General features: G+C 34.0%; 1 protein-coding gene across 3 annotated transcripts; it reads left to right on the top strand.

Moving 5' to 3' along the window:
- The first annotated feature begins 4,171 nt into the window (after positions 1 to 4,171).
- On the top strand, positions 4,172 to 10,182 carry LOC104095510 (two-component response regulator ARR12-like). 3 transcript variants are annotated; one of them, XR_011411880.1, is made up of 7 exons: positions 4,172 to 5,004; positions 5,760 to 5,912; positions 6,079 to 6,471; positions 6,568 to 6,644; positions 6,734 to 7,930; positions 8,466 to 8,638; positions 9,796 to 10,182. XR_011411880.1 is itself a non-coding variant. In XM_009601654.4 (6 exons), the coding sequence occupies exons 1-6, from the start codon at positions 4,845 to 4,847 to the stop codon at positions 9,859 to 9,861; spliced, it is 2,046 nt and encodes a 681-aa protein (XP_009599949.1). In that variant the 5' UTR covers positions 4,173 to 4,844; the 3' UTR covers positions 9,862 to 10,182. The 3 variants fall into 3 exon arrangements, 2 of the variants coding, with proteins under 2 accessions (XP_009599949.1, XP_018626059.1); XM_009601654.4 differs by lacking the exon at positions 8,466 to 8,638 and having other exon boundaries at positions 4,173 to 5,004; XM_018770543.3 differs by lacking the exon at positions 9,796 to 10,182 and having other exon boundaries at positions 4,173 to 5,004; positions 8,476 to 8,613.
- Positions 10,183 to 10,926: the final 744 nt, after the last annotated feature.

Here is a 10,926-nt window from a genome sequence, read left to right as displayed (position 1 = left end):
TTCATTGATAGTGGTAACTCTTGATGTATTTGTGCTTAAAGAAGTTGAGAGTCGACATATACGGATGTGAAGGTAGAGTTATAGTTTGACATAAGTGTGAGGTTTAAAGGTTAAGTATATGTATTAAAAATACTTAGAGAGGTGTAGTTACTCTTATATCTAAATGTATCTTACCCGTCCCGCAGCCTACATTACAACCAATTAAAGTCCTACTTGATCCTTGACTGAATGTGCTCGATTAGTTGAGTAATACACTATGGGCAAGACTATGGTTCATCTTTTGTGGCATATGAATATTTTCCGAGAGTGAGTGAATTCTTTCTATCTTGAGTTCCTAGTTGTTCTTGATAATGTCTATTGTGCGTGGAATTACTGTCGATTGTTGTGTGATGGCACTTGATTCATGAAGGAAAGGTAATGTCGTGGGCCTCTATGTTAGAGTAAGTGAGTAAGTTATGAATAATGCATGGTACTTGTGAGTCAATTCTTAAGGTGAAAATGTTATACTATTGTGCTTAGTCTATTTTAAATATTCTTGATGTAATGAGTTAGGAGAGTTGTTTAAAAATATCGTGTCTATATAAAGTGTGGTTTAATTGCTCGAAAAAAAGTAATGGTTTACCTGTGGGGTATTGATGGTAGGCTATAAATCTTGAGTTTTAGTCGCTTATTGCACTTTAATTGAGTTGGAGCTTTAATCGCTAATATTTTGTACTAATTGTGTATTTTATGCCTTGTAGGAGTGATTCCGATCTATATAGATGATGTGGAATGAATTCATGCTATTTTGGAGTTTTGAAGTCTGAGTAAAAGTCCAAGGATCAAGTTGGGATCGTGTTCGGGGATCAACAGATGATAGTGCACTTTAAGAACGCAATGAAGAATTGAGCAGGCATATTGCGCATTGTCCAGTAAAATGCACATAACTTTTAGCTCAGAAATCCGTTTACGCTCCACAATATATAGTTGGAAAGCTATTTAAAAGAGCTACAATTTTAATGTTTTACACTTTCCCAAATTCCCAACCGATACAACCTATGTGCGCGACCAAGTGAGCGATCGCGCGCTGGATGTGCACTTGGGGTAGAACGGTGTGCAAAATGCGCAGGTGCGCGACCGCGCATGTCCTATACGGGAAGAGTCATATTTCGCTAAGAAAAAGGGTAGTTTCATCCTTTTTTTTTTGGGGGGCTGATTAAAGACCCCAAAACACCATTTTAGAAGCACTTTTGACATACCTTAGACCTAGAGAAGCTAAGGAGAAGAGGGAGAAGCAAGAGCACAAGGATTTCATCCTTCCTTCCTCACTCAAATCCAGGTTTGGATTGTATTTATGTTTTCCTCTACTTTTATTTCATTTGTGAAGAGCTTTTCCATGTCTATAGAGTAGAACCTTTTGAGTTTTGATGGATTTGGTGTATTGATGGTTGTTGTGGATTATAACTCTATTTTTATGTATTTGAATCGTTTTTGGAGGATTTAATTATTGCATCTATGTTTACTTATTCTTGTAAGTGAAAAGGGTATAACTTGTGATATATTTACACTATATTGTTGGTTGAGTTCATAATTAGGAGGATAATCGAAAAAGATTCTCCTAAAGACCAATCCATTACGAATTCTTGCATACCATCACCGAGCTTAAATTGGTTTATATTGTGAGGTTGAGACTTAATGGGCGTTTCGACATAAGAATTATAAAATTTCAAAATAGGGAAAAAAAATTTTCAAGTGAAAATGGTATTTGAAATTTAGAGTTGTGTTTGGACATGAATATAATTTTGGGTTGTTTTTGAAATTTTGTGAGTGATTTGAGTGAAAATTTTGAAAAATAACTTTTTGGAGTTTTTCAAATTTTCGAAAATTTCCAAAATTCATCGAAAATTTTCAAAATTCATTTTCAAATGAAAATTGGAAATTTTATGAACAAACACTGATTTCGAAAAAAGTAAAATTTTTTTGGAAAAAAAAAAAAATTCTTATGTCCAAACGAGCTCTTAATCAGGAGAGGAGTTTCTACTAAACAATTGTACTGATAATTAAGTGAATTCGAGAGACTCACTTGAAATTAGAAGTGAATTATCTATAGTTAGATCCCGACTAATTATTTTGCACCTATCCTATCAACCCATATTTTTTCCCATTGATAACTTCCTTACTTACTTTTGTTGCGATTGTCATTAGTCAATAGCTGTAGATTTTAGATTCTTAGTCATATAAATCTCCATTGTTGTTCCTCCTGATAACAATCTAGCTACAAACTACGATAATACTGTTTAAATCCAATCCATGTGGATACGATAATTATATTATACTATCTTTGACTAGCGAGCATAATTTGCGTGTGTGTTTTGCGCTCGTCAATAAGCAATTCACTAATGACTCTAAAATTTCTAAATTTGTACACACAATTCTCCTAAAACATGGCAACATATTGATTGACCCAATAATAGATTTATATCCCTGTCAAACTCTGTGATTATTTTCTTATTTATATAAACTCTTTATAAGATTTTGGTCAAATTAGGGAGAGAACATGTAATTAAAGACTGATGCAAGCCGTTAATTTGATATTACTCAATTACATTTGTACTTGGATATTTTAATATTATTATTAATTATTTTGATATAGACGGGCTAACTAGTAATTTCATAAAATGGGTTATTTTCAAGAAAGTTGAAAATGGAGCCTTAAATCACTCAAACCCTGTCATATTGAAACCCTAAAGAAAGGAATGGTAGGCTTTAAATGATTTCTATAAATGAAAAAATACCTAAGAATATCATTAGCATTTATGCCCTGAATAATTAACCAAGATTCTTCATTAATTTTCCATTCTTCTTGTCCATTATGTCCTTAAAATTGTTATTTTCAACCCTATAAGTTTAACCCTTTTGCAAAATATTCACCTTACCATAATCTAAGCAATAGAAGAAAACAATATTAATACCCATTTTCTGAATGAAAATCTTAACATTTTAAAAAATAATTTTTTTGGGCAAAGAACACTTTTAGTCCGTGGAGGAAACTATTTACATCTGGTAGCCGCAAAAGTGTATAAAATTTATATATTTTTATATATAACATACATAGTATATATATACACACACAAAAATATATATTTTCAGTTATTATTTTGAGAACGATTATACAATATTTTTTTTTTTTGGGGTCTGATGTTCAATTATGGCCTAAAGAAGAGGAAATTTTTCTTAAGTAAATTAAAGGGGTCCATCAGCAGAGAAATGACAATCCAGAATAATTAAGAAGTCATTACAACCTAAAATGATTTGTAATCTTTGATAGGTTGACAATCTTTATCTAAAAGGTAAATCTAATCAAGATTCAAGAAAACCTAGTCATAATATAATTATTAGTCTTGGATTAATTCTTGAACACCTAATGTCGAAATGAACGGCCAAGATTTCTTGAAGTGTGAGTGTGTACATAAAGAAGTGTCACATGATATTATTTCTTAAAAGTCTATAAAGCTCACTTCCAAAAAATGCATGCTTCTGGGGGAGAATAAAGTTACAAAAAAGGTTCCCATAAGAAGACAATAAACAAACCTCTATTGCTAATATAAAAAATATTTATATAATTAAATTATTTTAAGATAATTGTACCTAAAATTTCTTGAAAAGAATTAACTAGTAAACAGACAAAGATTAAATAACATGTTATTACATGTTAAAAGTTATTAATAGTGTAAAAATAAAATTTTATACTGTCAATGTATATAATTTAAATTCATCTATAAATACAAAGTTTTTTGAGAAATAGTTAGTATATATATATATATATATATATATATATATATATAGCACTATTTAGTTGGAGTATATAGTATAAAAATAATATGCACTTCCAACTTTACTTTTAGATCGATAGGAATAGGGGTGGTTGGGAAATATGTTATTTTAGGATTAATTGTCTTTAGATTAGTTATTTCGTCATTGTTATTTCACTTTCTCGTAGAGATAAAAATAATAGTATAATTTCGAGATAACTAATTTTAAAATTAATTATATTATAATTTTATTTCAATTAAATATGAGATAAACTTATCTTAAATTTAATTTTGAGATTAATTATTTCTAATATATCCTAACAAACGAGCCTATATAGTATAACATACCCCAAAAAGGAGTATTTTATTACCCACCAATGGTTTTGTGAGAAAGAAAAGAGGTTGTAGAGTATGGGGGTGGGTACATAGGGAGAAAAGTAAAGGACAAACACAAAAAGAAGAAGAAAAAGTATAGTGGAGGAGAGATAGAGAGGTGATCACTAGAAAATTTCTATGATTTGTTGTATTGTTGGGTTGAAACCAATCACTCTGTTCTGGCCATTACCCCATCATTGTCCACACGTACAGCTTTTTTACTTACTTACTACTACTACTACCATTTCAAAAGTCTCAATCTCGTCTCTCTTGTCTAATTGATATCTTCTTCACTTTCTTGGATTTATTTAGGCAATTGGGATTTCTGGGGTTTTGATAAAAATTCAAAAAAATCACTTTTTTTTAATTGTTCTAGTAGTAAAGTTTTGAACTTTTCTTGCTTCTTCAACTTCTTGGATTGATTCAGGCAATTGGTTTTTCTGGGGGTTTTGATAAAAATTCAAGAAAGTCACTTTTTTTATTGTTCTAGTAGTAAAGTTTTGAACTTTTTTTGCTTCTTCAACTTCTTGGATTTATTTAGCCAATTGGGATTTGTTGGGTTTTAATAAAAACTCAAGAAAGTAACTTTTTTGGTTGGAGATTGTGCTAAAGTTTTGATCTTTTTGGTCTTGGAATCTTGTTTTGTTGTCCAATCTTGTTGTTTTGTGGTTCAAGAAAATGACTGTGGAAGAAATTAGAGGAAATAATAAGGGTGTTGAAAGGGAAAATTATCAAAATTATGATAATTTTCCAATTGGTATGAGGGTTCTTGCTGTTGATGATGACCCTATTTGTTTGAAGCTTTTGGATGGTTTGCTCAGGAAATGCCAGTATCATGGTATATGTTTCTTCTGCTGCTGAGTTTTTTTGGTTAATTGTTCTAGTTGGAAATTTTTTTAACTAGGAGTGAAGTTGGTTTTCTGTACAACAATAACAATCCCATTATAATCCCATAAATGGGTAAGATTAGTATGTACGCATACCTTAACCTAACTTGAAGGTCTGTTTCGGATAGACACTCGTAAACAGAACTCTTTTTTCTTGTTTCTAACTTTTAAAAGGAGCATTGAAGTGTATACTCTATAAAGAAAGGATTTTTGCTCTGGTTAAAGTGGTTTTCAAATTGTCATGTGCAGTTTCATGACTTCAATTTGCTGTTCTTTTCCATGCATGGTTCATGTTTCTAGTTGATTTGACAATGGACTTTCAACAATCAAAGTTAGGAAAAAAGGGTCATAAAATAAAGAGTAAAAATGATAGAACAATAAGGGAAGATGGAGTTCTTTTGATTTACTTTTTTGCTTTTTGTTATGTATTTTGTACATAATCCAACTCTAAAATCTCTATTTTGTACTTTCTAATTCTGTTTTCACGTGAAATTTGGTTGCTTAAGATCATATGAAACTGCCTTGTAGTTCAACTGAGCGGCAAATTTAGTTAAATCTTGCCCTGAAAATAAATTTTGTTGGAAGATTTTGAATCATTTTCTGTCTAGTTTTTAACCTTGGATTTTCATGATTTATTTTGAGATTCCTTAAGATTTATTAATAAATTGCATTATTATTCTGAAGATGATCTTTTGTCTTTGGACAGTAACTACCACAAGTCAGGCAAGAATGGCATTGAAAATGTTGAGGGAGAACAGAGATAGATTTGATTTGGTAATCAGTGATGTTCACATGCCTGATATGGATGGCTTTAAACTTCTTGAACTTGTTGGTCTTGAGATGGATCTTCCCGTCATAAGTAAGTAGAATACCTTCATTTATCTTAGTTATAGATCTATCCCTTTCGTCTCATTTTCAACGTTTTACTAGTACTAGCATCGAATATCTTATTGCATTCTGTTTCAATTGTAGTACAGGAATTTTAGGGGTAATGTTTGGATTTTTGAACTTTTTTTTTGGTCCAGTGTTGTCCGCAAACAGCGATACAAAACTTGTAATGAAGGGAATTAGTCATGGTGCTTGTGACTATTTGGTGAAACCTGTGCGGCTCGAGGAGCTGAGGAATATATGGCAACATGTAATCCGAAGAAAGAAGGTTGAACCTAAGAGCCGGAGCAAGTCTAACGATCATGACAAATCTTATCGGGAAAGTGGAGAAGGTGGTCGAGGGCAATCACCGACAGGTAATGCAGATCCAAACGGAAAACTTAACAGGAAAAGGAAAGATGAAGAAGATGAGACTGATGAAAATGGAACTGACAGTGAAGATACGGCAAATCAGAAGAAAGCTCGTGTCGTTTGGTCCATAGAGCTTCACAGGAAGTTTGTTGCAGCTGTTAATCAGTTGGGTATCGAAAGTGAGTTTTTTAGCATTAGTAAGTTTTCTCTAATCTATGTTTGCTATGAATGTTCCAATATTAACTGACTATTTCTCTGTCCTGTTTCTGATGCAGAAGCTGTCCCAAAGAGGATTCTTGACCTAATGAATGTTGACGGGCTTACAAGGGAAAATGTGGCAAGCCATCTCCAGGCACTAGTCTTACTCCTTGTTCTTTGCTATTACCTTTGTTACGATACAGTTTTAGAGTTCTTAATCAGTTTTTCCTTTCTGTGCTACAGAAGTATAGGCTTTACTTGAAAAGGATAAGTACAGTAGCAACCCAGCAAGCCAACATGGCTGCCGCATTAGGGGGCAAGGATTATTTGCGAATGGGTTCACTGGACAGACTTGGAGATTTTCGAACATTAGCTGGATCAGGACGGTATGCTCATCCTACCTTGTCGTCCTACACTTCAGGGGGCATGCTTGGAAGACTAAATAGTGCTGCTGGTCTAAGCGTTCGCAATCTGGCCGCAACTCAGCTACTCCAACCTAGTCATGGTCAAAATTTGAGTAATTCCGTCAATGCTTTCGCAAAATTGAATCCAAATATTCTACCTGCTAGCCAGAATGCTAGTTTATTTCACGGAATTCCTGCATCGTTGGAGCTTGATCAATTGCAACAGAGTAAGTCCTCGGCACATATTCCTTTAGACGAGTCAAGATTGCTTACCGCTGATGTTCTTGGTTACTCAAATAACTCGTTATCCAATGCTCCGAATAATCCTATGCTACTACAAGGGAACTCTATCAACATGACTCCATTTAGCTCGGACTCCTTCAATACCGGTGTTAACGGTGCTTCCAACTTTCTGGACCAAGGTAGCTGTAACGAGAACTGGCAAAATTCGGTTCAGTTATCGAAGTTTCAGTCGAGTTCGTTTCCACTGACAGAAGCCTTCCTTAACAGCCATTTGCCTCAAAGTAGTGTTAGAGATGATAATTCTTCAGCTGCGCCGCCTCATTTGCAGAACAGCTCTCTTGATTTTGCTTCCACCACCACAGTTTCGCCTTCTTTTGAAGATTCAAGGGGAAAAATCCAATTTCGTGATTGTACGGCTGGCGCTGTTCAGAGTATGAATCAAACGCCATCTCAAACATGGGCTGACAATAAACAACGTTATTCCAACAACTCAAATAATACTTTCGGCAACTTAAGCTCCCAGGTTCCCAACAATGGCGGTAGCATGGCTTCTTTAAGCCATTGTATGAAACAAAGCAACGAGAACTTCGGCAGAAGGATGGACGTGTCACTGATTGGTAGATCAAATGGAGGTTCGTCGGCACTCATACAGCATGCTGAGAATGAAAAGTTAACCCCCGACTCAAGGACAAGGTCAAATGAAGACTACCTCTTGGAGCCAACAAAGCAACAAGTTGGTTTTAGTCCACAGGGCTATGACTCCCTAGATGATCTAATGAGTGCAATGAAACGGGTATGATTACCTTTTATTGACATGCCTCTCTTAACTTTGAAACTCACATATTTCAACTTTTCTCAGCATAAATGAAGATACTGGATTCTTAAAAGGTCTAATTACATTGTTGGGCCGCCCTAAAAAAATAATAGCCGAAAAATGTATATGTTTTGTGTATTAAGTATAAATATACATAATATACATAAATATACATATAATTTACGTAGTCTGATATGTTTTGTATATTTGCGCTAGCGGATAATTAATTTCGGCCGATGGGCCAAAAATGAAAAAACCCCTTCTTAAAACTGAAAGGTAAATCTAGGTGTCATAAAAACAATAGTTCAATGTAAGATAATTGATTTGATCAAGAGATGAATCTAATTACTTGACCTGCATCTTCGGAGACTTATAAATAGTAGTGATATGCAAATCAGTAAAATGTTCCTTACTTAAATGTATAGCTGGATTACTATATATCAACACATGTTCATCTGAAATTGGAAACGATTGAAAATAGATCTGATAGATTTTTGCATCCAACTCATGAAAGAAATCTGCAGAGGGTGTGATTACCATATTTTTGCTTCCCCAACTGTACCGACCAATACCACAAAAGCGGGGCTGAATTAAACGGCTCGGTGCGCTATCTCCTCCCATAGCTTCTTGGGATTGAACACTTTTTTCCCCTGGGGTTCATCTGGCGTTACATCTAATGTCAATCAGGTGCATACTTATATCGACCTGTACACCTGTGTGAAACTATAGTGAATGTCCTTTTATATTGTGTTCTACTTCTGAGTTCATTGTTCATTTCATCTCATTTTTAGTTGCATAACTCTATATTTCAAACAGTAGACTTTTCAACTGTTTTCGCTCGTGCTTAGTGCCCCCCCGAAATTCTTGGATTTCCTGCAATATGAGATTGAATGGCATAATTCTTATTTGTATACCATCAAATCCCAGTTTCCAAGATACCGCATCAGCCCAATCACCACTGATCCTTGGTTATCAGGGTCTCCTAGACATCAGAATTCAAAAGGCTCCTTTTTTTTGTTTTTGTCAGCGGATTTCGCTCGTCAAGTTCTTTTTTGATCTGCCACTATTAAACAACTGCAACAACAACTGGGTCCCAGTCCTAAACAAGTTGGGGTCGTCGATATGGATCCTCATTTCTTTCTTTAGACTCAACTTATATCAACATCAATACCAAAATAAAATAAAAGTTGAAGTTAAAGAATAAGATAAATAATAATAATAATAATAATATTAATAATTATAATAATAATAATAATAATAATGATATTAAAAGTTCTCTACCAAGTATAAAACCTATTCTCAACTAGTAAGTATCACCTATATGGATCATTTTCTTCCAACGTAATTTATCTTTAGCTAAATCTGTATTGATTCCAAGGATTTGTAGGTCTTTCGAGACAACTTCCTTCTACGTGATTTTAGGTCTATCTCGTCTCCTTTTAACACATTCCCCCACTATAGTTTCACACCTACGATTCTGCACTTTGTCCCCTTTGCTATAATGAGATTGGATTTAGGAAACCCTCAGTTAAATTCGTGCATGTGTCCTTAACTTTTTCCATTACATACATTACCAAGAAAAAGAAAGGGAAAATTTTGAAAGATACAAAAAAAATTCAAAATAATGGTAAGTGGTGGTGCATTATAAGGATTGGGCTTTTTAACACATTTGGCCAATCTGTCAAAACATAATTCCAGCCGCTAGCCAAATATAAAAAAAATATACATTGATTATGTATAAGATATGTATATTATATTTAACAAAAATATACATTTGTCGGCTATTATTTTAATTTTGTGGAGCGGCATTTTCCTAAAGGATGGTATTTGCTTATGTAATGCAGGATCAAGATGGAGGCATGTTAGAGGAAGAACAATATGGATTTGATAATTATCCTTTTGGATCTTGACTGTTTTGTAGCAGTCAGTTTCAGAAAGAAGAGGATCTAAGTTACAGTAGGAGTTGTGTCAATATGTAGTATTCCCCCCCCCCCCCCCCTCCCCAGTTGCTCCTCCTTTCGTTATTCTCTTTCCAGTTTCCTGGAAAAATGATGTTATTGACAGTACCTTTTCTAATGCAAATTGATCACAGGTTATTCCTGAGCCAATAAATGGACGGGTCAATGATCCACCCAAAAGTTACTTGGGCTGAGGTGGGGTGGTCAAGATGGAATAAAATTTGGGTCATAGTCCAACTCGCTCAACTCTTATCAAGCTTTAATTAAGAAGAATTAATCCAAATAGTCGCTCATCCAACCGAACTGTAAATGGGTTGAGATGTGTTCGGCCAATATAGATTGAGTTCAATAAATGGGCGGGTCAATAATCAACCCAACCTTGGGCGGGTCATTTGGGCTTGGGCAAAATTTTACAGTCCTAATATCATATTTCTTCAGGGTGTTGAGGAGGCAGTGGCGGAGCTAGCACTAGTGGTACGGGTTAAGCCGAATTCTGTCTTAAGAAATTTATTTCATATGTACAAATTGTTAATTTAGAATTCAGTAACTTAAAAGTGTTAGAAATTTGAACCTATAAATTTCAAATTTTGACTACGCCTCGGGAAGGGATAGGGGGTTCAGGGCATGTTGCAGATTTACTTGTATGACTGAAGTTTGGTGTTTTGATAAATCTACTACTCTGAATTAAAGCATTGAACGTCGTAGTGTTTTCAATCTCAAAAAAGTTGCTAATTCTCAAGGTATAAGTTTAGTTAAGATCTTATTAAATATTTAGGAAAATGATATTGTATAGCCGCTCTCAAAATAATAGCTGAAAATGTATATATATGTTATATACAAAAATTATTCAAATTTTATATACTTTTTCGACTACCAAATATAAATAGTTTCTGGCGCGGGCTAAAAATAAAAAAAGCCCCTTAATATTTGGAGAGGTGTGGATACGGAGTCTTATATTTGTGTACCACCTGTCCCAATTAATTAGTTGGGTTAGCGAAGTGAATTTGTTGTAAAATA

The sequence above is a fragment of the Nicotiana tomentosiformis genome, chromosome 11 (genome assembly GCF_000390325.3).
Source record: "Nicotiana tomentosiformis chromosome 11, ASM39032v3, whole genome shotgun sequence".
Lineage (NCBI taxonomy): Eukaryota > Viridiplantae > Streptophyta > Magnoliopsida > Solanales > Solanaceae > Nicotiana > Nicotiana tomentosiformis.
This window is presented reverse-complemented; position numbering and strand designations above follow the sequence as displayed.